Source organism: Heptranchias perlo, chromosome 22 (assembly GCF_035084215.1).
Source record: "Heptranchias perlo isolate sHepPer1 chromosome 22, sHepPer1.hap1, whole genome shotgun sequence".
In the NCBI taxonomy this organism is placed as follows: domain Eukaryota; kingdom Metazoa; phylum Chordata; class Chondrichthyes; order Hexanchiformes; family Hexanchidae; genus Heptranchias; species Heptranchias perlo.
Genome location: NC_090346.1, coordinates 45,033,404 through 45,059,662, shown reverse-complemented (window position 1 = coordinate 45,059,662; position 26,259 = coordinate 45,033,404). Strand labels below are relative to the sequence as shown.

At 44.3% G+C, this 26,259-nt stretch overlaps 1 protein-coding gene across 2 annotated transcripts in view; it reads left to right on the top strand.

Annotated features, from left to right (window-relative positions):
* LOC137340731 (ras-related protein Rab-26) overlaps window positions 1–21,941 on the top strand; it is a 248,764-nt gene extending 226,823 nt beyond the window's left edge. For both annotated transcript variants that reach the window (XM_068003451.1, XM_068003450.1), the window contains exons 6-9: window positions 17,158–17,223; window positions 18,821–18,877; window positions 20,524–20,600; window positions 21,145–21,941. In XM_068003451.1, the coding sequence (XP_067859552.1) occupies window positions 17,158–17,223; window positions 18,821–18,877; window positions 20,524–20,600; window positions 21,145–21,247 (303 nt within the window). In that variant the 3' untranslated portion in view covers window positions 21,248–21,941. The remainder of the gene's footprint in view (window positions 1–17,157; window positions 17,224–18,820; window positions 18,878–20,523; window positions 20,601–21,144) is intronic.
* Window positions 21,942–26,259: the final 4,318 nt, after the last annotated feature.

Genomic DNA, 26,259 nt, shown 5'->3' with positions numbered 1-26,259 from the left:
CCTGGAACTCCCTTCCTAACAGCACTGTGAGAGAACCTTCACCACACGGACTGCAGCAGTTCAAGGCGGCGGCTCACCACCACCTTCTCAAGGGCAATTAGGGATGGGCAATAAATGCCGGCCTCACCAGCAATGCCCACATCCCATGAACGAATTAAAAAAAAGACATCCCAAAACACTTTACACCTCCCCCTTCCTCCCCAGACCCGACTCACCGACTGATTCCCCATTCTCTTAACCAGCGAGCTGCATAGGGTTGCCATCTGTGATTGGACAGAGGTTTCATTACATGGCCTCCTGCCTCCAATCACCCCGCCCCCACGCTCCTGCCATTGGTCGTCTGACACGTCCATCCTCGCCATGCCCCACCTTCCCACGGCCAATTGGAAAGTGAAAAGATTCTTCATTACCTGATTGGATGATTCTTGACTGTCACTCAAACAGCCTTTTTTCCCCCATCTCCAATATTTTTATAACTAATCAACAAAAGTGTCCAAAGAAAATAAAAACACAATTTTTAAAAAACTCCCCTATGATTTTTCTCCCGGGTGTTTGCTTGCAGCAGTGTCCTGGAGATTAATCTTGAATTCCTGGGAACTCCAGGACAATCCTGGAGGGTTGATGACCCTAGAACTGCAGCCAGGAGCCTGTTTCATGCCCGCAACTCACCGGCGACCTTTCAAACGAACGCCCAAAGCCGAATTTGGCTCGGGTCTCAGGCCGGCGCAAAACCATCACTCCACCGACTCTGCCTCCAATTTTGGGGGCATGAGGGAAATTCCTCAGCCACGGAAAGAAAAGCGAATATAATTTGTCTAAAATTTGTAAAAAAAATTACCGGTCAGATGTTGCTTTCTTTTGAAATAAACGGATTGTCCCTGAGGGGAGAGATGGCATCAGGCATGTGTTATGCCGACTGTGTTGTTCTGAAGAAAAACCTAGCGTTCAGTTGTACCCCAGGAAAAATTAATTCCTCAGCAGAGACAGACCCACTCAGCCAGCACTGCAGAAAAACTGCAACGTAGTCTCTACTTTCTGAAAATTAATTCATATGTCATCCTGTTTCATTATTTACGGCTTCTTCTGAGACAAGGTAAACAATAGATAAAAACATTTAGCAATTACATGGGCAGGAATGGTGGGTGCTAATTAAAAATGTCAGTGTGCTAATGGTGATATATTATGTGAATTTCAGGACTCTTGTAGGTTCTCCCGAGAGAAAAATCGTAGGGGAATTTTAAAAAAAATTGTGTGTTTTTATTTTCTCTTTGGACACTTTTGTTGATTAGTTATAAAAATATTGGAGATGGGGGGGAAGAAAGGCTGTTTGACTGACAGTCAAGAATCATCCAGTCGGATAACGAAGAGTCTTTTCACTTTCCAATTGGCCGTGAGAAGGCAGGGCACGGCGAGGATGGATGTGTCAGACGACCAATGGCGGGAGTGTGGGTGCGGGGTGATTGGAGGCAGGAGGTCATGTGACGAAACCTCTCTCCAATCACAGTTGGCAACCCTACGCAGCTCGTCAGTCAAGGGAATGGCGAGCCTGACTCTTGTTGAGTGGTGGTTCAAAGATTGCTTGTTAATACCTACCCCCTGACCCAATGTGTAGGCCCAGGCACTGAGGGTCAAGGGGCAACTTGATCCTATCCTCATCCACCAACCATGCGCATGCAATTATCTTTTTAATTTATTCTCAGCTTGTGGGCGTTGCTGGCAAGGCTGCATTTATTGCCCATCCCTAACTGAGTGGCAGCCTAGACCACTTCAGAGGGCAGTTGAGAGTCAATCTCATTTTTTTTTATGGCAATCCAACAGCTTCAGGGCCCCTTTTACTGAAAGCAACTTTTTATTTCCAGATATTTGTTTTTTTTAAATTGAATTCAAATTTTCGAACTGCCACGGTGGGAATTAAACTCACATTCTCTGAGATTATTAGTCCAGTAACGTAACCACTACACTACCTTGTACAGATAGTCATTTCCAGCATGGAAATTACAGTCATAGATGGGAACTGACCTGATTTTCTCCTCCCTAGCTAAATGATACTGAGGCCAACTGTGATTTACTTCCCTTTCCCCCCCACCCTCTCAACCACCAACCCACCCTGAGATGAACTCGTTTAGCGCAGACTCAAAATCAGGCCTGGGATCTTCAGAGTACCACAGTGGCTGGTCCATTCACCAACCCAGCCATTTGGAGATCTATTTTAAAATTCAGAAGGAACAGGGGGCATGCATTCAATATCACCATGTAGTGCTTCCAGCTGCAGTCATTTCTCTTGTAATCCTCTGTATCTACTTTAACAACTCGACTGAACCTTCTGTTCAGCATAACTGATTACCAAGCAATTGTTTATCAAAGAAAAAAAAACACTATCTGCAAATTGAACCCTTGGTGCATAAGTTCGATATCATGCCCATGTAATTGCTTCGCAGCCGTTGAAGTACTTTTTTGTAATGTGGGAAACGCAGCAGCCAATTTGCGCACAGCAAGATCCCACAAACAGCAATGAAACACTTTTGAAATTGCCCCTGCTCTCTGTCGTTTACCATCTATAAAACAGGAAATTAAAGGGCCAGCAGCGCTTTTCGAAAGTTGTTTGGAAATCTTTTTCGCCTCTATTCATCAACATTACATTTCAAAACTTTAAAAAAAGGGAAGTGTGGAGTCCATGCTGTGAGGTGGCCCTGTTTCTCACACTTCCATTTCTTTCTGGAATGTGCTGTATTTTTTACCTTCTGGGTCCTTGATTCTTTAACATACCCGCGCAGGGGGTGGGGTCCTGCTTCGTGCTAGGTAACTTGTCAAACCAGTTACACAAGACTGAAGTCCACATTTGTGTAAAATGTGATCTACTGCAGAATTGTCAAGCCGCCTGAAATAGTCCTGTCAAAATAATAAGAATTTCCATATCCATAGTGGCTGAGGCAATAAATTATTTATATCCAGTGTTGTGAGGATCTTTTATTTTATATTGAAATCACTCTGGAATGCACCACAGTTGTTCCACACACCATTTGGATGCACACAGCATGCTCCCATTCTATCCCAAGATACATGTTAAAACCTAAAGTGCAATTTACTTGATTTGCTGGATCATAGGTGTGAACTGAGGTGGATTCTCAGGACAGTGTTGTTATGCAAGACAGCAGCTCAAACTGATCTTACTTTGCCTTAAAGAAAATCTGCCGATCGTTATTTCGTTTTTTTTTTAATTGAGAAACCCAAGTTGGTGGAGCAAGACGCACAGTTGAAAAGAGTGGGAGAGAGGACTGAGTGAATCAAGACGTAACAATTAGGTGAGGCCAAGCTTGGATTCTAAAAATACACATTCTTATTATTTATCAATTAGTTCTTCCATGACTGTGTCTTTTTCCTACAAGGTCATAGCTTTGTATTGAGAGTTTAAAGCACATGAGACAGGAGATTTACAAAATAATGTATTCCACGTAATAAATTGCTTAGCAAAAGACTAATTATCTGAGCCAGCTGGGATCGCGGGAGCTGTTTGTCTTTCTCTTGTGTAATTATGGCCTTAATTAAAACTCTTCAATTTCACCATCCCCTGTGCATGGAATCATCAAATGGTGATGTCCAAAGGGATCAGGCTTAAGAGCCGCTGTGCTAACAGGACCTGTATGGGTAACAGAGAACGGCAGTCCAGCAAAGCCCACAAAGTCATTCAAACCCTGTATATAGAATTGGAAAGGACAGTGCGAAAAAATGTTGTCCTTTGGGCCTGTGAGGACTCTCTATAGCAGTGCTCCTCTCCCTATGCCCACAGTCACGTACCTGATATCTCAATTAGAGAAAGAAAAGTTGCCACTGTTGTTTTGTAGGCAAACGCAGCAGCCAATTTGCGCACAGCAAGATCACGCAAATGACAATGAGACGAATGACCAGTTAATCTGTTTGTGCTGGTGGTTGAGGTATAAAAGGCTGTGGATGATGGGACAATTGGAGCTTTCAAGACTGACATTGATAGATTTTTGTTAGGTAACGGTATCAAGGGATATGGAGCTAAGACGGGAAAATGCAGTTGAGGTACCAAGCATCAACCAACAACACTAAAACAGATTATCTGGTCATTTATCTCATTGCTGTTTGTGGGAGCTTGTTGTGCACAAATTGGCTGCCACATTTCCCTACATAACAACAGTGACTACTCTTCAAAAGTATTTAATTTGCTGTAAAGCACTTTGGGACGACCTGAGGTCTTGAAAGGCCATATATAAATGCAAGTTCTTTCTTCTTTCTATTGAGGGATATGGACGCACACGGTGAACAGATATCTGAATCTGGGTGGTTATGAATTGTAAGATGCAGAAGATAGCTGGTGTGAGTCCCATGTGGCTCACTTTCAAAGCCTCCAAATGCCTGTCTATCACTGTGCCTTTATCCTGTAATAGAACACAGCAATTGTACACATGGGATTAGAGTAGACAGGGCTGATGGCCGGCGCGGACACGATGGGCCGAAGGGCCTCTATCCGTGCTGTATGACTCTATGACTCTATGACATTCAATTGTCTCTATTTGCCGCAGATGAACAGACTATACCAGAGCAAACCGCCGCTCTGCCACATCCTCCACAGGTGTCTTTTGACATGTTGTACACTGTCTACAGCAATATCTCTTCTCTGTCAGTCGCTCCTCGGTCACCTGAACAGATAGTTCATCCCTGCGTGCTTTGCACTGACCCTTACACATCTGTAACATCAGTCTTGGCTTGAATGTAAGCCCACAAGGAGGTGCCCCGGGGTCATACATGTAACTTGGAGAAAATCTTTGATTAAAGTTAGATTCATGACTCTCGTGAGTTCATTCTAAGTAAAGTTTTTACTGAAAATACCTTTATTCATTGGTGTTGAAACAGGGAGCAACTCCAGTGCAGTTTTGTCAGGTGCTAAAGTGTATTACTGTGTATATTTCATCCAAAGCTGTGGGTGTGATGAACTGTGAGACAGATATATTGATTTCATTTTCACCCAACAGCATTCACAGACAGAATCTGAAATTCAAGCAGTATTAAATCAGAGTAATAGCTTTCTTCCATTGATGAGAGTTGGCAACACAGAGGAGATATACTTCTTTATTTCTCCTCTGACTGCAGCACAACGCACATCGGGGATTTTTCAAATTCATTCTCAGGATATGGGTGTCGCTGGCAAGGCTGGCATTTATTGCCCATCCCTCGTTGTCCTTGAGAAGGTGGTGGTGAGCCGCCTTCTTTTTGACGCTGCAGTCCGTGTGGTGAAGGCTCTCCCACGGTGCTGTTAGGTCGGGAGTTCCAGGATTTTGACCCAGCGGCGATGAAGGAACAGCGATTATATATCCAAGTTGAGATGGCGTGTGACTCGGAGGTGGTGTTGTTCCCATGCATCTGCTGCTCATGTCCTTCTAGGTGGTGGAGGTCGCGTGTTTGGGAGGTGCTGCCGAAGAAGCCTTGGCGGCTTGCTACAGTGCATCCTGTAGATAGGACTCACCGCTGCCACGGTGCGCCGGTAGTGGAGGGAGTGGATGTTTAGGCTAGTGAATGAGATACTAATCAAACGGACTACTTTATCCTGGATGGTGATGAGCTTCTTGAGTGTTGTTGCAGCTGCCTCCCATCCAGGCAATTGGAGAGTATTCCGTCACACTCCTATTACGCTCCAAATTGTGTAACATTACAGTCCTTATAAAACACGTCCTTCTCTGACTTGCCCAAGCAGTACCACAATCAATAGTTTTTTTAAAATTTCTTATTGATGAATTTTGTGTTTGTTTTCCTTAGAAACCTCTGATCGCACATCTTGAGGTTAATGCAGAGGCAAAAGCAGGGGAAGCTAATTGTGCAGCTACTGACTGTGCTCTGAAATGTGTGCGAGTTTGCATGGGGCCATTGATAGCAGCTCTGAGGAGGGCAGTGGCAGGAAATGCTGAAGCACACGGTGAAAGTGAAGATTTCCATATCCTTACTGTGACCCAGTTGGTTAAATCGGGTTGTTTACGTATGTACGCAAGTCTTTGAAGGTGACAGAACAAGTTGAGAAGGCTGTTAAAAAGGCATACGGGATCCTTGGTTTTATAGATAGAGGCATAGAGTACAAAAGCAAGGAAGTTATGCTAAACCTTTATAAAACACTGGTTAGGTCCCAGCTGGAGTATTGTGGCCAATTCTGGGCATCACACTTTAGGAAGGATGTCAAGGCCTTAGAGAGGGTGCAGAGGAGATTTAGTAGAATTGTACCAGCAATGAAAGTCTTCAGTTACTTGGAGAGAGAAACTGGGGTTGTTCTCCTTAGAGAAGAGAAGGTTAAGGGGAGATTTGATAAAGGTGTGCAAAATCATGAAGGGTTTTGACGGAGTAAATAAGGAGAAACGTCAGGTGACGAAGGAGGAAGCCTCCGAAAGCTTGTGATTTCAAATAAAGCTGTTGGACTATAACCTGGTGTTGTAAGACTCCTTACATTTGTCCACCCCAGTCCATCACCGGCATCTCCACATCATGGCCTGTATTTTTGTGCCAGGTTCACAGGTGCTAGTACAGTTCAGTGGCGCACCCTAAGGGCCAGTATGTGTTTTGCCAAAGACCAAGTTAATATAAGGCAACATACAATCTCCACTGCTCCCCTCGGGTGATAATGAAAATAAGGGAAAAGGTGGTTTGTGTAATATTGTGATGGTACCAAACTTGTATTGGCTGCTATCAACCTCTTTATTCACATGGATTAGCATAACCTTGGTTTTTTTGTACACATCAAGACACATGCGTCTTGTTAGGCATAGCTAGTTAACTTGAAGATTCAGCTTTCATTAGCTGATCAATCAGCTTAATCAGTACACACATAATTACACAATTATTATAATGTAGCCTCTACTTTCTGCCACCTGCTGTTATTACTTCACTCAATATGGACTCTTTACTGTGGAACGAAATTCATAGAATGCTAAACCTATTGAATGGGATTTACTGGATGTGACTGCAGCCTTTGTTGTAAATTCACGAAAGAAATTTATAGAGCTCCTTTCATGACCACAGGACGTCCCAAAGTGCTTTGCAGCCAATGAATTACTTTTTTTGAAGTGTAGTCACTGTTGTAATGTAGGGAAACGCGGCAGCCAATTTGCGCACAGCAAGATCCCACAAACAGCAACGTGATAATGACCAATCTATTTTGGTGATGTTGGTTGAGGGAAAAGTATCGGCCAGGACACCGGGGAAAAGTCCCCTGCTCTTCTTCAAAATAGTGCCCTGGGATCTTTTACATCCACCTGAGAGGGCACACGGGGCCTCGGTTTAACGTCTCATCCGAAAGATGGCACACTCTGACAATGCAGCACTCCCTCAGTACTGCACTGGGAGTGTCAGCCTGGATTTTTGTGCTCAAGTTGCTGGATTGGGACTTGAACCCAGAACCCTCTGACTCAGAGGCGAGAGTGCTCAATACATTGAGATTGCAAGGTTGATCATAAATGCACTCCATTATGTATTCATTCAAATTATTTTTTTCCTCCCTGACTGATGCGCAATTGTTTTTGAGGACATTTTCCTTGAGTTTTTATTATTTTGAGCTGTGAGTGATGACAATTGATGTTGCTACTTGAGCTTATCAGTAACAATGTGTTATGGGACTGAACGAATGATAAGTATCGAAGTTACTTACAGCATAAGAACATAAGAAATAGGAGCAGGAGTAGGCCATGCAGCCCCTCGAGCCTGCTCTGCCATTCAGTCAGATCATGGCTGATCTTCGACCTCAACTCCACCTTCCCACCTGATCCCCATATCTGTTGATTCCCTTAAAGTCCAAAAATCCATCTATCTCAGTCTTGAATATACTCAACGACTGATCATCGACAGCCCTCTGGGGTAGAGAATTCCATAGATTCACAACCCTCTGAGTCAAGAAACGTTTCCTCATCTCAGTCCTAAATGAACTAACATTTATTACTAAATGAAAGGTTAATAGTTTCATCATCTTAGTGCAGCAGTTAACACCGTGGGGTAAAGTTTCCGCTTTGAGCGCAATTGGGAAATTGTGCTTGAAATTGCGCTAGTTAGTTCAAGTTTCCACTGAAATTCATTAGTATAACCACAAACGTAAAGTCTTCCATGAACCAGCGCAACTGGGCAGCGTAATAGAATGTAATTGTTTCTTTTTTGTTTCTTTCCATTAAAAGGTTAGGGATGTATTTCAGAGTGGTAGCCTAGTGCAGTTTTATTGATACAGCTGAAATGGGTTATGAGCAAAAATAAGCATTTTTAATGTGCACATTGGTGTTTGTGGGATCTTGCTGTGCGCAAATTGGCTGCCACGATTCCTACATTACAACAGTGGCTACACTTCAAAAAAGTACTTAATTGACTGTAAAGCACTTTGGGACGTCCTGAGGTCGTGAAAGGCGCTATATAAATGTAAGTCTTTCTTTCATTCCTCAGTCTGTGTTGACTTAGAAGATTGTAGAATTGCTATAATTGGCTTCAGTGTTTTTGTGGGCTGGGAAGAGGGCTGGATTCCTGCTCCTGATAGCAGTCTTGTGATCCTTGCTCGAAAGTGTACCATGCTCTACTAGCCCATTGCAGAATACCCGTTTGGGGGGGGAGGGGAGGGGGGAGGGGGGAGGGGGGGGGCGGTAAATCATCAGATGCTTCCTCTGTTTCCGGGAAGAACCACAAAAGATTTAGGGAGGAGTTGGTCCACCCAAACGGATACTAATTGAACAAAAACTAAATAAAATCAGGAGAAATCAAACAAAAGAAATCTTGTGGGCCCCGATATTAATGGGGAGGCGGGAGGGGGGCGGTGCGGGGGAAGCACAGTAGCACGGGGAAAAACCCGGCAAGGCCGGGGATGTGGAGGCCCTGCCGATCGTAACATCGTCGGACCTGATCTGCATATTTAAAACAGGAGCCCGCTTCCTTCCTGCGGGTGTCTTGCTCGCCTGCTCAAACGAGCAGGTTAATATAGGGAGACATGATCGGTGGGACTAAGTGACTCCCCTTATTTTAACTGGCCCCCCCCCCCCCCCGCCCAGTTTCCGCCAGGTGGGGGCAGTTAAAATTGAGGCTGTGGTATCTACCAGTCACACAAGGCGTTTAGTGAACCAGTAGCTCTCGTATATTGGTATTTCAATGTCACGGAACGCGAGCCAAAATCATAAGCAACGGTAAGCACTTGGGAAAAACTCTGCCCATTGTATCCTGTACTGGTGGATGGCGGGCTGTGCTAAACGTCAGAGCAAAGCCACCAGTAGGACACAATGGGTGGCCGTTCAATGACAAGGAAGGAGGAAAAGGAAAAAAAATGACTTGGCTATTGTTATTGGTCATTCACTAAAAGCAGTCAGTCAATGTGATGTGGAGATGCCGGTGATGGACTGGGGTTGACAATTGTAAACAATTTTACAACACCAAGTTATAGTCCAACGATTTTATTTGAAATTTACAAGCTTTCGGAGGCTTCCTCCTTCCTCAGGTAAATGTGAGGCTGTTGTTCACCCAAACAATTCAGCTCATGGAATGAATCTCAAGGGCATTTATTACAAGTTGAAGCCAGTTATTAATAGCGTTGTACAACATTACTGAGAGCAAATTTAGATACTGTCTACAGTTCTGGTCGCTTTATCTTCTAAAGGACATTGATGCATTGGAGAGGCTTCGGAAAAGAGCAGCAAGCAACCAGCCTAATTCTAAAACATTAAAAAAAGGGACTTGCATTTACATAGCACCTTTCACGATCTCAGGACGTCCCAAAGCGCTTTACAGCCAATGAAGTACAGTTTGAAGTGTAGTCACTGTTGTAATGCAACTAACTGAGAGAGATTATTGTAAACAATTTTACAACACCAAGTTATAGTCCAGCAATTTTATTTTAAATTCACAAGCTTTCGGAGACTTCCTCCTTCCTCAGGTAAACATTTACCTGAGGAAGGAGGAAGTCTCCGAAAGCTTGTGAATTTAAAATAAAATTGCTGGACTATAACTTGGTGTTGTAAAATTGTTTACAATTGTCAACCCCAGTCCATCACCGGCATCTCCACATCATGAGAGAGATTACACTGACAAATGACTTGTTTTCATGGGAGAAAAGAAGATTGAGACGAGAAATTGTCCAGGATCTTTTAAATGCTGAAAGACATTGGTAACATAAATTATGCAGGTTTTTTTTCCCACCGCATGAGTGATAGTTCCATAAAAAAGATGCTTGTTAAAGTTAGCTAATGGTTTGTTGATAACTTCCTCTGTGTTAAGAAAGGGATTGCAGGTTATCAGGAGAAGTGTAGGAATAAATTAGCAAATCTTTTATAGAAGACCTCTCCAGTGTATCATGTGGGTAAATGCAAAGCCTGGTATGGAATTGAACCATTGAGATTGGAAAGGATCCATGTTCATTCCTCAGTCTCTGTTGACTTAGAAGATTGTAGAGTTGCTATAATTGATTTCAGTGGTTTTGTGGGCTGGGAACAGGACGCAATCAGCCTGGATTCCTGCTCCTGATTGCAATCCAGTGATCCTTGCTAGAAAGTTTACCATGCTCTACTGGCCCGTCACAGAATACCCCTTGCAGGGTGGAGGGGGGTGGGGGTAAATCTTCAGATGCTTCCTATTACCGGGAAGAACCTCTAAAAATTTAGGGAGGAGTTGGTCCACTCCATCGGCTACCAATAAAACAAAAATTAAATAAAATCGGGAGAAACCAAACAGAAGAAATCTGTGGTGCCCACCAGTCACGCATAGCATTTAGTGAACCAGTAGCCCCCGTGTGTTGGTCTCCAAGGTCACGGAATGCGAGCCAAAACCATAAGCAAAGGTAAACACTTGGGGAAAAAACTCTACCCATTAATCTCATGCATCCTGTGCTTGTGGCTGGCAGGCAAGAATAGGATCAGGCTTGAATAGTTTGCCAATATTCTCTGTATAGCCTCACAAATGGCAAATAGTCGCTTCAGCCAGGCAGCTATGCTGGTACCTGTGGACTTATACCTCAGCATAAGTCACCATCTTGAGGAGGAGAGGAGAAAATTGGAAAAAGAATGACTCTGTGGAGCACCATGACCTAAACGGAGAAATGCTACTGGCGGTACCACTTTCTAAATTGATTGCCTTTTGGGTCAAGGAGAAACTTCACAGTTTTTGTTGCCTTTTGGAAGACTTATCCAAGAATATTTGATTCCCTCGGCAATTTAAATAAGTCAGGGGGAGGCCATGACAGTGCAAGCTCGATATGGTATACGAGAAGCAGTAGCTTCGGAGCGATGGATAGTCTTTGCTCGTTCTCGTGTTGCGTTACAGATCAAAATTGGTAAAAGAGGAGCCACTAAATGGTTGGAAATGGGCTTGTGCTCATAATTCCCATGTGGTGAATTCTCACTTTAAGTTTTCCATTAAGAAAGGTCACAGAATGGAGACCAGCTGCTTCTCTGCAGGAGGGAGTAGAAATTGAAGAACAAGTTAACCCGATTCTTTCTGCTGAAGTTCGCAACAGATGGTGACTGAGCCGCATTGGCAAACACTGGGAGCAGATTACCCTGCCAACCTTCTCAGGCAGGCATTGATGTAATGGAGGATGCAATCGTCAGCTACTTATCCTACTCATGAGAAAGACTATTGTCCCTTAGTGATAATATTGTTCCTCATGAAGTATGGAGTTTTTTCAATTCACAGTACTCCGCAGTTGCCCATTGAATATCCACTCTGTAGTCGAGTCCAAGGCCTGCCAAATACTTCATAGTTCACACTAACCAATCCTAATTGTTTACAGGGGCCAAAAATCCATGGGCCCAATATCTCAGGATGCATTTGCTGTGACATCCAGCACTTACCCTGCCAAAGTATGCCTGGAGTGTGAGGTTGGATGTTAAAAAGAGATCTGTTGAGTTAACACATTATCCCTGGTTGAGGTTTTATGAAGAAAATATCAATGAAGGTTTCTTTTGGGGATAAGAGGCCGTCCCTCAGATTTTCTTGCCTTCTTGCCCGTAGGTGCTGGTTCATGCTGGGTACAGTTCCATGGGCACGTGGGCATTCTTAAATTTACCAAGGACCTTAGCAGGCTCCTTTTTTTCACTCTTCTGGGCACTGCTGGCAAGGCCGGCATTTATTGCCCATCCCTAGTAGGTGATGGTGGGCTCTCTTCTTGAACCGCTGCAGTCCGTGTGGTGAAGGTGCTGTTAGGAAGGGAGTTCCAGGATTTTGACCCAGCGACGATGAAGGAACGGGCGATATATTTCCAAGTCAGGATGGCGTGTGACTTGGAGGGGAGCTTGGAGGAGATGGTGTTCCCGTGCACTTGCTGCCCTTGTCCTTCTAGGTGGTGAAGGTCTTGGGTTTGGGAGGTGCTGCCGAAGAAGCCTTGGCAACTTGCTGCAGTGCATCCTGTAGATAGGACTCACTGCAGCCACGGTACGCCGATTATGGTGAGAGTGGATGTTTAGGCTAGCAGATGAGGTGCTGATCAAGCAGACTGCTTTGTCCTGAATGGTGTCAAACTTCTTGAGTGTTGTTCTTCCACCCTCCATAAACTTGAGCTTATCCAAAACTCTGCTGCCCAAATCCTAAGTCTCGTTCACTCATCACCCTTGTGCTCGCTGACCTACATTGGCTCTCGGGAACGCCTCAATTTTAAAATTCTCATCCTTGTTTTCAAATCCCTCCATGGCCTTGCCTTTCCCTACCTCTGTAACCTACTCGAGCCCTACAACCCTCGGAAATCTCTGTGCACATCTAATTCTTGCCTCTTACGCATCCCTGATTTCCTTCGCCCCACCTTTGGCGGCTGTGCCTTCAACTGCCTAAGCCCTAAGCTCTAAAATTTCCTCCCTAAACCTCTCCGTCTCTCTACCTTTTTCCTCCTTTAAGACGCTCCTTAAAACCTATCTCTTTGATGAAGCTTTTGGTCACCTGTCCTAATCTCTCCTTATGTGGCTTGGTGTCAAATTTTGTTTGATAATCGCTCCTGTGAAGCGCCTTGGGACGTTATATTATGTTAAAGGCGCTTTATAAATGCAAATTGTCATTGTAGTTGTTGGAGCTGGACCCCTCCAGGCAAGTGAAGAGTAATCCATCATATTCCTGACCCTTACTCCTTGCTGTATATATTGTTGAAAAACAATACGAATGTAAAATGCTATATTTGCAACATTTATATTAATAAGCTATGCCTGTGATAGCACCATTCTGTTATATGCGCATGAACCCCAACGTATACACCACAGAAAGGTTGAACAATGACGAACAGCATTGCAGTGTGATGAATCTGGATGGTGATTCACATCTGAATTCAAGAAAGAGAGAAAGAACTTGCATTGAAATAGGTGCAGCACCCTTCTTTGCATATTTAACTTAAGCCACCAATGATCTCAGGCGGTAGTCAGGGATGCTTAAAAACCGCGAGGGCCAATATGGCGGTGGCGCAGATCGGGCATGGGACCTCGCGTCCAGATATTGGTAAACTTTGCGCCCGTTTTACGCCCGAAAAAGCAGGCACAATGCGCCCCATTTTCTACCCCGAGATGTTTCAACTCAGATTTCTGGAAAGGACAGACCTGACTGAGGGAGATAATGGGAAAGGAGATGGACTCTGAGAATGGTAAATGAGGTGCTGGATTCCTGACAGATAAGCCATGTGAAACAAATGAGAGAGAGTAATTGCATTTGCTGTGCTCTTGGCAGAGTCTGTCCTGAATGCTCTTCCCCAGTACTTTGCATTCACTTAATGCCACTGTAAGCAAACCAAAGTTAACTTTAACGACTGTTCAATTGTAGAACTGTAGCAATCTATGAGGACACCCATGCATGAAAAATTGTAACTTGAACTAAAAGGGCCATTAAGAATGTGTAGACTTTTATTATCACTAACCTCAGATATAACTGATTACTTTACGTTCCTGGTGTAATAATCATTTCGATATGTGACTGTCTGCTTCATTATGGAGTCACAGGGATGTTTGTAATGTGCTCTTTTGAAGGCTCATCATTTATAATTACTCTTCTGTTAGGTGACTGATCATTTTATAGTCTTTGGAAATCATCTTGTTAATTTAACTTGTAATTTATTTTCATATGACTCATGTGATAGAACTCGCCTGTAACAACCCCAGCTCGATTGGCTTCAGCTGGTGTCCTCATACAGATTAAATTGTGAAGTATTTGTTAAGGTGGGAGGGGTGGGATTGGGTGGTGTAGTGGTTGGACACCGGTCCTTCACCTCTCGGACCTGTTTCAAATTCAATCCAGACTGATGGAAGGAACATAAACCGGTTCCTAATGAATACAAGCCCGCAGCACAAAACTTACCTCTAATCTGGCACCAAAGAAAGAGAGGAAGGCTTGCATTTATAAAGCGCTTTTCACAACCTCAGGACATCCCAAAGCGCTTTACAGACAATGAAGTACTTTTTGAAGAGTAGTCACTGCTGTAATGTAGGAAACATGGCAGCCAATTTGCGCACAGCAAGATCCCACAAACAGCGATGTGATAATGACCAGATAATCTGTTTTAGTGAATGTTGGTTGAGGGATAAATATTGGCCAGGACACTGGGGAGAACTTCCCTGCTCTTCTTCAGAATAGTGCCATGGGATCTTTTATGTCCACCTGAAAGGCAGACTCAGTTTAACGTCTCATCCAAAAGACGGCACCTCCGACAATGCAGCACTCCCTCAGTACCCCACTGAAACATCTGGAGTGGGACTTGAACCCACAGCTTTCTGACTCAGAGGCAAGGGTGCTACCAATTATGCCACTGGTTATCAGTAGGTTGTTTCTGCCACCTTTTACCAGGTCTTCCCAGTGGCTGGATTTAGTGAGTCTGGGAGGTTTGCATTGGGTCTGCTGCACATCAGAAACCAACGGAGTAAATTCTGTAACAAAAATGAAGCAGTTCCATCTTGTTTTAATTCAGTCACCATATATAAAGAGTTTAAAAGCCAGCCCAAATGTTGCATGGTTTGTTTCCAAGATTACGGGCTTGAGAGGCACCAAGGCTGATATTTCAAATGATGCATATACACTATGATTCATTCAGCTATGTGAAAGACAGCCAGTTATTTTTGAATCTGAGTGTCAGTTGTTCAAATCCAACAACTGATCAAAGAATCATAGAATGATACAGCTCAGAAGAAGGCCATTCAACCCTAATCCTAATGCCAGCTCTTTGAAAGAGCTATCCAATTAGTCCCACTCCCCTGCTCTTTCCCCATAGCCCTGCATATTTTTCCCTTCAAGTATTTACCTAATTCCCTTTTGAAAGTTACTATTGAATCTGCTTCCACCGTCCTTTCAGGCAGTGGACTTCAGTGCATAACAACTCGCTGCATAAAGAAATTTCTGCTCATCTCCCCTCCGGCTCTTCTGCCAATTACCGTGGGCAATTACCAAAGACAAAGTATACTGAAGTGGTTGGAACTATTCACTAAGCTGAGTCAGTGAAGAAGTGAGTTGATTGGACTCTTCACAGAAAGATAAGGTGGACGAGCCAGCTCCCGCGACTAGAAAAGATTACAAGAAGGAAAAGCCTGTGCGTAGGAAAGTGCCAACATAATCAGTTATCTTGCAAGTGTTTTATTACAAACTCATCATTTCCTATACAGTCAAGATCTGATTCTTTTGGTATGGTGTGCAAAGTAGCTAGTGCAAGCAATATTGCTAAAATACAAGCTCAGTATAAGTGACATGACAACCTGACATTTTAGGTGTAGTTATGTAACATTTTCTTGAGCTCCGGTGGGAATTAAATGATGGACTGTTGAGACTTGAAATGAATGCCACACTTCAAAATAATGGAACCAATGTGTTTTCTAATCACTGCAGCAGTCAACTTGCTTCAGTTTTACTGCTGGCCACAGTAATAGCAGCCAAAAATGTATTGAGTATTACATTACTGTTTAATAGGAGACTCACTGAAGCACTGTGATTCTTTATTCCATTATCTGCTAGATAGCAACCATTGGGACAGTGAGAACGATTGTTGACTGTAGTTACATATCAGCTAATGTATCACAAGCGTTGTAAAAGCAGAATGATTTCCAAGCTGAACTTTTTCCCTTCCATACCTTATAAAACTTTTACAAAATTTAGACACAAGAATATAACTGCAGGCTGAGGGTCTAACAAGAAATAGAATTACAACAGTGATCTTAAAACTAGTCACGTGAACAAGGCATTAAGTTGAATAGTGGTACTAGTTGCAAAAACAAAACTGGGAATTAGCTACATTTGGGTGGCAGCGCCCAACAGGCAGCTCAAGGGCCGAGTCCGTTCCAAGGGCCGAGTGCAGTCCAAGGGCCGAGTCCGTTCCAAGGGCCGAGTCCGTTCCAAGGGCCGAGTGCAGTCCAAGGGCCGAGTGCAGTCCAAGGGCCGAGTGCAGTCCAAGGGCCGAGTGCAGTCCAAGGGCCGAGTCCGTTCCAAGGGCCGAGTGCAGTCCAAGGGCCGAGTCCGTTCCAAGGGCCGAGTGCAGTCCAAGGGCCGAGTGCAGTCCAATGGCCGAGTCCAGTCCAAGGGCCGAGTGCAGTCCAAGGGCCGAGTGCAGTCCAAGGGCCGAGTCCAGTCCAAGGGCCGAGTCCGTTCCAAGGGCCGAGTCCAGTCCAAGGGCCGAGTGCAGTCCAAGGGCCGAGTGCAGTCCAAGGGCCGAGTGCAGTCCAAGGGCCGAGTGCAGTCCAAGGGCCGAGTGCAGTCCAAGGGCCGAGTGCAGTCCAAGGGCCGAGTCCGTTCCAAGGGCCGAGTCCGTTCCAAGGGCCGAGTCCGTTCCAAGGGCCGAGTCCGTTCCAAGGGCCGAGTCCGGTCCAAGGGCCGAGTCCGTTCCAAGGGCCGAGTCCGTTCCAAGGCCCGAGTCCGTTCCAAGGGCCGAGTCCGGTCCAAGGGCCGAGTCCGGTCCAAGGGCCGAGTCCAGTCCAAGGGTTGAATCTAGTGATTCAATCACGGTCTTTTCCATTTTACTGACCACCCATTTAGATTACCAGCTTTCCCTGTTACCATTCCCATATCTAGATACAGTTTTTCCCCCTTACAGGTACAGGAGCATTTACTTCAGCAGTTTGGGTTCTTGGATCTTGCCTGTTGTCAATTGAGGTCGAACTGAATTGGATCACTCACTACTACTTTGTACATTCTTAGGTTTCTGTAATTTATCACTTTAAAAGTTTATAACATCGCCTTCCTTGTTCCTTTTAGGCCTGGCTGACGGAGATTCATGAATATGCAACGCAAGACGTGGTAATCATGTTACTGGGTAACAAGGTGAGTTCGAGCATGCTCACCTTAAATCAGGTACTTGTCATCTCACTCTCTGAAAGCACCAGTTGTATCAGAATCTAAGGCCTAGAATTTAGGTCGCGCCCAACTTCGGCCGCAAACCCAGTGCCAACCACCACCGAACTGATGAGCGAAAGGACCACGCGAAATTGGTTCTCTTGCGTCACCAGGACGCAACCGGCCTGCCGCAGACGCCAAGAGGGAATGCGGCAGACGCGAAGAAGGTGACCAGTCTTCGGGGACGTCAGCGTCGGACCTGCCTTTGAGTCCAAGGGGAAGGGGTGAGGAGAGGAGGTCAAGTGGTGGCCGACAGCAGCCCGTAGTTTTAATGTGGAGCCGGGAGGAGCACTCTTGTTTTTACTATGTGGTGGTGGCCTCCAGCGGTCCCTTTAAAGCCGGCTGGTTTGGCTGCTGTTCGCCTGCGAAAACTGACCGCAGTACGCATGGCGCGGGGTCAGTGGCAATCCGGTATCGGCCCCCGACTTGCATAAGCAATGGGCCTAATGTCTGATTTAAGCAGGCGCGCTAACCAATACAGCGCGCGGCGCATCCCTGCCGTGCACGCCGCATCATTGGACTTCCTCAGCGCCCGTTAATCACTTGGAAAACAGGCGCTGCATCATCCAATTTCTAGGCCTAACATTATTAAATAGATGCTTTTTGCAGAGTGGGTTGATGCTGCCATCCATTGGTATAGTGGTGAACTGCACCACGGACCAGGCAGAGTTCCGAAATCCCACTCGGCCCTTCAGGAAAGGCACGGGGCAAAGGCAAGGTACTTGTCTACTCTGTGCGCTACACGTAACCCCACCAGCGAAAAAAAGTTATCTGTTTTTAACACAACGGGTCATTCTCTGTCTTTCTCTTCCTTTCGGATGTTTTTCTCTCTCTCCCTGTCTGTCTTTTGTTCTGGCCGTTTGTGTATTCGGTGGTCCTGTAGGTAACATCACTCTGTCTGAACACTTTGATTGCCTTGACAACGGGCAGTTGGAAAGATTATCTGTAATCACCATTGTAAACAATTTTACAACACCAAGTTATAGTCCAACAATTTTTATTTGAAATCTACAAGCTTTCGGAGGCTTCCTCCTTCCTCAGCTCCTGACATTTACCTGAGGAAGGAGGAAGCCTCCGAAAGCTTGTAGATTTCAAATAAAAATTGTTGGACTATAACTTGGTGTTGTAAAATTGTTTACAATTGTCAACCCCAGTCCATCACCGGCATCTCCACATCATGACTGTAATCACCAGGTATTGTTCTCTGACTATAAATGCGGGAACCTTCCATGGAATCCCACACTCGCTCACCTGACGAAGGAGAAAGCCTCCGAAAGCTTGTGATTTTCAAATAAAACAGTTGGACTATAACCTGGTGTTGTAAGATTCCTTACATTACTACTAGAAGGCAGAAAGACTGCGTTCGTAGAAACCCTCAATCCTTTCAGCAAGCTAAAGTTTACACTTTAGCAATCGAGAACTGTACCACTCTATGGAACTGAGCGATACTGACCAGGCGGATTTAAGGCTCTCACGTGAGGCTCTGACTGTAAAGCTTATACATTGTTATTTGTGTCTTTTAAAGGCTGATGCGACTCAGGAGAGGGCAGTAAAGAAAGAGGCAGGAGAAAAGTTAGCAAAGGTATGTCAATTTCTCAGCCACTCGCGCTGAGGAGAGATTTATTTGGCTTTAAACTGCGCCGTTTGTGTAAGATTCTGTTAAATAAATTCTCTGAAACGAGTTATGTAAATTGTGAGGAAACAGGGAGGGAGAGACCTTGATCCCATCAATCGAGGATGGGTTTTGAACCCAGGTCCCGGGGTGAAAGGTCAGTCACCTTGCTAACCCGCTTCATTGGCTGGCTCCCCTTGCCTTTTTTTGTGCTGATTTGCCAGGTGTAAATAAGTTCCAGTAAGACGGATGTTAAGATGAGAGATTCAGCACGATTTAGACATAAACTGCCAGCTACATCGATGAGACACGAGATGGACTAGAATCAACAGTCAATGTAAATCAGAGATATGGGGATGCAGAGGAAGATACTGGGTTGCTCTGACAGGGATCACAGCCCCTTTATGTTTCACTGTTATTTTAAAAGTATTTGTGGTGCAGATTATTCCTGTGGAAGCTTACTTGCAATGTAATCAATCAGAGAGGTAATCAGGCAGGGTGGTAATCAATCAGAGAGGTAATCGATCAGCGTGGTAATCAGGCAGGGTGGTAATCGATCAGAGAGGTAATCGATTAGCGTGGTAATCAGGCAGGGTGGTAATCGATCAGAGAGGTAATCGATCAGAGATAATTGATCAGCGTGGTAATCGATCAGAGTGGTAATCAGGCAGGGTGGTAATCGATCAGAGAGGTAATCGATTAGCGTGGTAATCAGGCAGGGTGGTAATCGATCAGCGTGGTAATGAGGCAGGGTGGTAATCGATCAGAGAGGTAATCGATTGGTGTGGTAATCAGGCAGGGTGGTAATCGATCAGCGTGGTAATGAGGCAGGGTGGTAATCGATCAGAGAGGTAATCGATTGGTGTGGTAATCAGGCAGGGTGGTAATCGATCAGCGTGGTAATGAGGCAGAGTGGTAATCGATCAGCGTGGTAATGAGGCAGGGTAGTAATCGATCAGCGTGGTAATGAGGCAGGGTGGTAATCGATCAGAGAGGTAATCGATTGGTGTGGTAATCAGGCAGGGTGGTAATCGATCAGCGTGGTAATGAGGCAGGGTGGTAATCGATCAGCGTGGTAATGAGGCAGGGTGGTAATCGATCAGAGAGGTAATGAGGCAGGGTGGTAATCGATCAGCGTGGTAATGAGGCAGGGTGGTAATCGATCAGCGTGGTAATGAGGCAGGGTGGTAATCGATCAGCGTGGTAATGAGGCAGGGTAGTAATCGATCAGCGTGGTAATGAGGCAGGGTGGTAATCGATCAGAGAGGTAATCAGGCAGGGTAGTAATCGATCAGCGTGGTAATCAGGCAGGGTGGTAATCGATCAGCGTGGTAATGAGGCAGGGTGGTAATCAGGCAGGGTGGTAATCGATCAGCGTGGTAATGAGGCAGGGTGGTAATCGATCAGCGTGGTAATGAGGCAGGGTGGTAATCGATCAGTGTGGTAATCGATCAGAGAGGTAATCGATCAAAGTGGTAATCGGGTAGAGTGGGTCCTAAAACTGGGAGGGCGATTTGCTCTGCCAGATTACTGCCCTGGCAGCGAGGGAGAAAATTCCTCCTCGATGTGATTTATATGTATGTACCTAAACAGCTGATTGATATTTATCTTTCTAGGAATATGGAGTGCCCTTTATGGAAACAAGTGCCAAAACAGGCCTAAATGTTGAGCTGGCATTTATGGCTATTGCAAAGTAAGTTACGCAATGGAGATCTTGAAATTTTACTCGGATTGGCAAACGTCAGTGAGGATTAGTGTAACAAACAATATTTATCAAAATATCTCCGCCCTTATGATTCCTTGGGTAAAATTAATAAATGCAAGAAGCTTTATCAATATGACAAAAATTAACCTGTGATTTCGAAGGGCAAGTGTGTAGATAATGAGGCTAAGGACTCTGAGATCAGAATGATACAGTACTTTAGGGATCATAGGAATCAAGCTTGAGGATTTATAACAAAGTAGGAAATGACTTTGTAGGTACCATGTACATTGATAGGTATAACACTGGTATACAATAGACATGAACCAATATTTCTGGGATAAGGTGAGCAACCTGCACCTCTAATTTGTCCTGTTAGTTTTCGAGAAACCACTAGCTTGGATCTGAATCTAGGTCACAAGAGGCGAAAGATCAGTGTGCTCACTACCGTGCTGACCTTGATGTAGAATCATTATGAAGTAATAAAATGCCACATTCAGGATAGGCATGACTGTTACCGCACTGTTTATTACAGAGAACTGAAACACAGGTCGATGAAATCGCCAAACGACCCCAAGTTCAAGCTACACGACTATGTGAATTCGGAAATGAAAGGCACGGGTTGCTGCAGGTCCTAACTTCTCTATCCGTTCTGCCAACATATTTGTATAAGACTGATCGGTGTTAAACAGCCAGGACAGTTCTTCTCGTGATTCTGCCATCTTTTGTGTGAAGTCCTTGCATGTCTGTTCATTGACAAGTGTTTTTCTGCTGAGAACACCGGGAGTTCAATCGAGGAAAGGGGGGAGGGGGTGCCAATATAAAGGTGTTAATCAGGATCGAAATGACTATACTTGATTGTTTACATAATCTAAATCTGCTTTTGCTAACAGTTTGTAGTCCCTAGCAATAGAAAACAACCCTGTTTTGGTCTGAGGGGGCATTAAATGACTGTACATTGATGTCTGTGATTGTTCTGAATGTGTGTTGTGCATATTTTCAAAATCCTTTACAAAACCAATTTTAATTTTATTAGGGGAACAGAGGAGAATCCACATGTGAAAATTAAAACCACACTGCTGGTTGCAGGGAAATGCAATTTGACCCCCTTTTATGCATCTTGCTGAAATACTGTAATCTATTTTTTAAACAACTTTAATGTGTAATTGTCAGACTTGATATTAGAATTTTAATAAATAGTTGCAACATCTGTAAAAAAATGTTTTCCAAGTAACCACTCAACGCGAGTGCAAAAAGTGACGGTGAATATGATTGACGGGCCTATTGTTAATTATTGTGTAGCATATGCTTTTGCAGAAAGTAAAGGCTTGAAAACTATTCTCATTCTAGTCTCTTTTATAATTGCCACCAAGAGGTTGATTTTCCCTTTTTGTTCAAGTCATTGACACAGGGGACTGCAGCATTGGCTGAAAGATTGTAACATCTGCATTAAGTGACAGCATCATCCAACACACCTGTGTAGTATATTAGGAGTCGGACTAGAGCCCTGGGGCCATTTGCAGCCTCCCACCCATTAGCTGCGGCCCTCAGCTGCTCCACTTGCCTCTGGAGCTCCATTCATGGCCTACCTGGCTGACAGATGTTGATTGTGATGCTGCTGTTCCCTCTCCTTTCCAAGCAAAACGATAGGGACTACTATTAGAAGGCAGGGTTAGCTTATTTTCTGTACAGCCAGCGAAAGGATCCTTATAAAGGTGAACTGTTTTGGTCTTGTGGGACGTACCTAAGCTCCAGCTGGCAATTCGCCACAGGGTAATGGTTGAAATCAGGAGACAAGCATCTAGGGAATTGCAGACACTGATCCATGCTCAATCGCTCCAGGGTGCAGCAGTCAAGACAGTGGTTACCAAGAAAGATATTGGTCCTCAACACTGGCTTCGACCACCTGGACTAATATTCCTACAGCCCAAGGGAAGTTACTTGCTCTTCAACTGGAAGGCAGTCTGTATTGTGATTTTTGGTCCACTTGAAATTAAGTTGAGATACTCCTGACTCTCAAAGCTTTTCCACCATCTACAAGGCACAAGTCAGGAGTGCGATGAATACTCTCCACTTGCCCGGATGAGTGCAGCTCCAACAACCCTCAAGAAGCTCAACACCATCCAGGACCAAGCACCCCATCCACCACCCTAAACATTCACTCCCTTTACCACCAGCCCACACTGCAGCCACAGTGCACCATCTACAGGATGCACTGCAGCAACTTGCCACGGCTTCTTCGACAGCACCTCCCAAACCCGCGACCTCTACCACCTAGAAAGGACAAGGGCAGCAGGCACATTGGAACACCACCACCTGCATGTTGCCCTCCAAGTCTCAGCATCCTGCCTTGAAAATGTATCACCGCTGGTCAAAATCCTGGAACTCCCTACCCAACAGCACCTAGGAGAACCTTCAGCACACAGACTATCTTCTCAAGGCTGATTAGGGATGGGCAATAAATGCTGGCCTTACCAGTAATGCCCACATCCCATGAACAAATGGAGAAAAAAAACCCCAAGCACAGGCCAATGAGAAGCTATAGTCTGGATCAGTATCCAGTGATCTCCTACTACAAGTCCACATGCTTAGACACCAAGTGTGTACAGTGTTGGCTTTAGCTGCGATGCCCAGTGGTCAGCTAGCCTGCCAATGGTCACTCTCCAGCCCTATAAGCAGCAGCTACTTGGACAACAAATGTCCTCTTGCCCAAGTTTTTATGTTAATAGTGAACATCAATCTAGAATAATGTACCAGTTTACCTATTCCCTTAAAGATTTTAAATACCTAACAAAAAAAAAAAGACCTTTTCTCCATTGTAAACGTCCTTATGAACTAAGAGGAGCTGGCTATACAGCCCCTGGTGCCTGCTCTGCCATTCAATATCATGGCTGATTTTCTACTTCAATTCCACTTTCCCACCCTCTCCCCATATGGATACCTTTATTCCCTTAGTGTCCAAAATTCTATCACTCACAGTCTTGAATATACGCAATGACAGAGCATCCACAGCCCTCTGAGGTAGAGAATTCCAAATATTCACAACCCTCTGAGTGAAGACATTTTTCCTCATCTTGGTCCTAAATGGCCAACCTCTTATCTTGAGACTATAACTCCTAGTTATGGGCTCTCCAGCCAGGGGAAACAGCCTCTCAACATCTACCCTGTCAAGCCCTCAAAGAATCTTAGATGTTTCAATGAGATCACCTCTAATTCTTCTAAATTTCAGAGAATATAGGCCCATTCTACTCAATCACTCCTCATAGGACAACCCTCAGCCCAGGAATCAATCTAGTGAACCTTCATTGCACCCCCTCTAAGGCAAGGTATATTCTTCCCTAGATAAGGAGACCAAAACTGTACACAGTACTCCAGGTGTGATCTCACCAGAGCTCTATATAATCGCAGCAAGACATCCTTGCTCTCATACTCCAACCCCCTTGGAATAACGGCGAACATACCATTTGCCTTCCTAATTGTTTGCTGTACCTGCATATGAACTTTGTGATTTATGTACAAGGTCACCCAAATCCCTCTGACTACCAACATTTTAGTCTCATTTTTAAAAACATCTGCTTTTCTATTCTTCCTACCAAAAGTAGATGACTTCACATTTCCCCACATTATACTCCATCTACCACCTGCTCAACCACTCACTTAACCTGTCTATATCCCTTTGCATCTTTCTCAAAGCTTACCTTCCCACTTAGCTTTGTATCGTCACCAAACTTGCATACATTACACTCAGTCCCCTCATCTAAGTCATTGATATATATTGTAAACAGCTTAGACCCAAGCATTGATCCTTGCAGTGCCCTACTAGTTACAATCTGCCAACCCAAAAATGACCCATTTATTCCTACTCTGTTTTTTGTCTGTTAACCAATCCTCAATCCATGCTAATATATTACACAAGATTAGGGCTCATGGGATTGGGGGTAACAACCTTATCGAATGCCTTTTGAAAATCCAAATATACCACGTCCACTGGTTCCCTCTTATCTACCCTGCTAGTTACATGTTCAAAAAACAGACTTGTCAAATACAATTCCTCTTTCATAACACCATGTTGACTCTGCCTAATCATGATTAAAGTGCCCTCTGCCTACGTCCTGAATAATAGATTCTAGCATTTTTCCTACTACAGACGTCAGGCTATCGGGCCTATAGTTCCCTGTTCTCTACCTCCTTTATTGAACAGCAGGGTTAAATTTGCTACCTTCCAATCCATGGGGACCATTCTAGAATCTGGGGAATTCTGGAAGATCAAAACCAATGCATTCACCATCTCTGCAGCCACCTCTTAAAATCCTAGGATGTAGGCCATTAATTTCTCCAGTACTTTTCTTTACTAATCTTCATTACTTTAAATTCCTCAGTCATTAGACCCTTGGTTTTCCATTGTTTCTGGTATTTTTTTTGTGTCTTCTATTGTGAAGATAGATACAAAATATTTGTTTAACATCCCTGCCATTTCCTAATTCCCCATTATAATTTCTCCTCTCTGCCTCTAAGGGATCACATTTACTTTCGCTAATCTTGTCCTTTTTACATACTTGAAGCTCCTCATAGCTTTGGTGCCCAACCACATTTATCAAACTCAGTTGCTCTTTTTTGTATCCCATTGTGGTACGATGCTCAGAACTGTAAGCAACAATCAAGGCATTGTACAAGCTACCTATCCCTATGTGGGACTCAGGCTGTATAGAATCATAGAAGTTTACAACATGGAAACAGGTCCTTCGGCCCAACATGTCCATGTTGCCCAGTTTATACCACTAAGCTAGTCCCAATTGCCTGCACTTGGCCCATATCCCTCTATACCCATCTTACCCATGTAACTGTCCAAATGCTTTTTAAAAGACAAAATTGTACCAGTCTCTACTACTGCCTCTGGCAGCTCGTTCCAGACACACCACCCTTTTTGAGTGAAAAAATTGCCCCTCTGGACCCTTTTGTATCTCCCCTCACCTTAAATCTATGCCCCCTCGTTATAGACTCCCCTACCTTTGGGAAAAGATTTTGACTATCTACCTCATCTATGCCCCTCATTATTTTATAGACTTCTATAAGATCACCCCTTAACCTACTCTCCAGGGAAAAAAGTTCCAGTCTATCTAACCTCTCCCTATAAGTCAAACCATCAAGTCCCAGTAGCATCCTAGTAAATCTTTTCTGCACTCTTTCTAGTTTAATAATATCCTTTCTATAATAGGGTGACCAGAACTGTACACAGTATTCCAAGTGTGGCCTCACTAATGTCTTGTACAACTTCAACAAGACATCCCAACCCCTGTATTCAATGTTCTGACCAATGAAACCAAGCATGCTGAATGCCTTCTTCACCACCCTATCCACCTGTGACTCCACTTTCAAGGAGCTATGAACCTGTACTCCTAGATCTCTGTTCTATAACTCTCCCCAACGCCCTACCATTAACGGAGTAGGTCCTGGCCCGATTCGATCTGCCAAAATGCATCACCTCACATTTATCTAAATTAGCTCAAGGGATAAAGCACAAGATCCTATTTGCCTTTTTTAAAATCATGGTTACATATTGTGCTGGTTTACCTTTTCCATAACATTTTCTGCCTTACGTGCCTGACAACCCATCCAAGCCATTAAATGAACACTTTATTTGCAACATTTT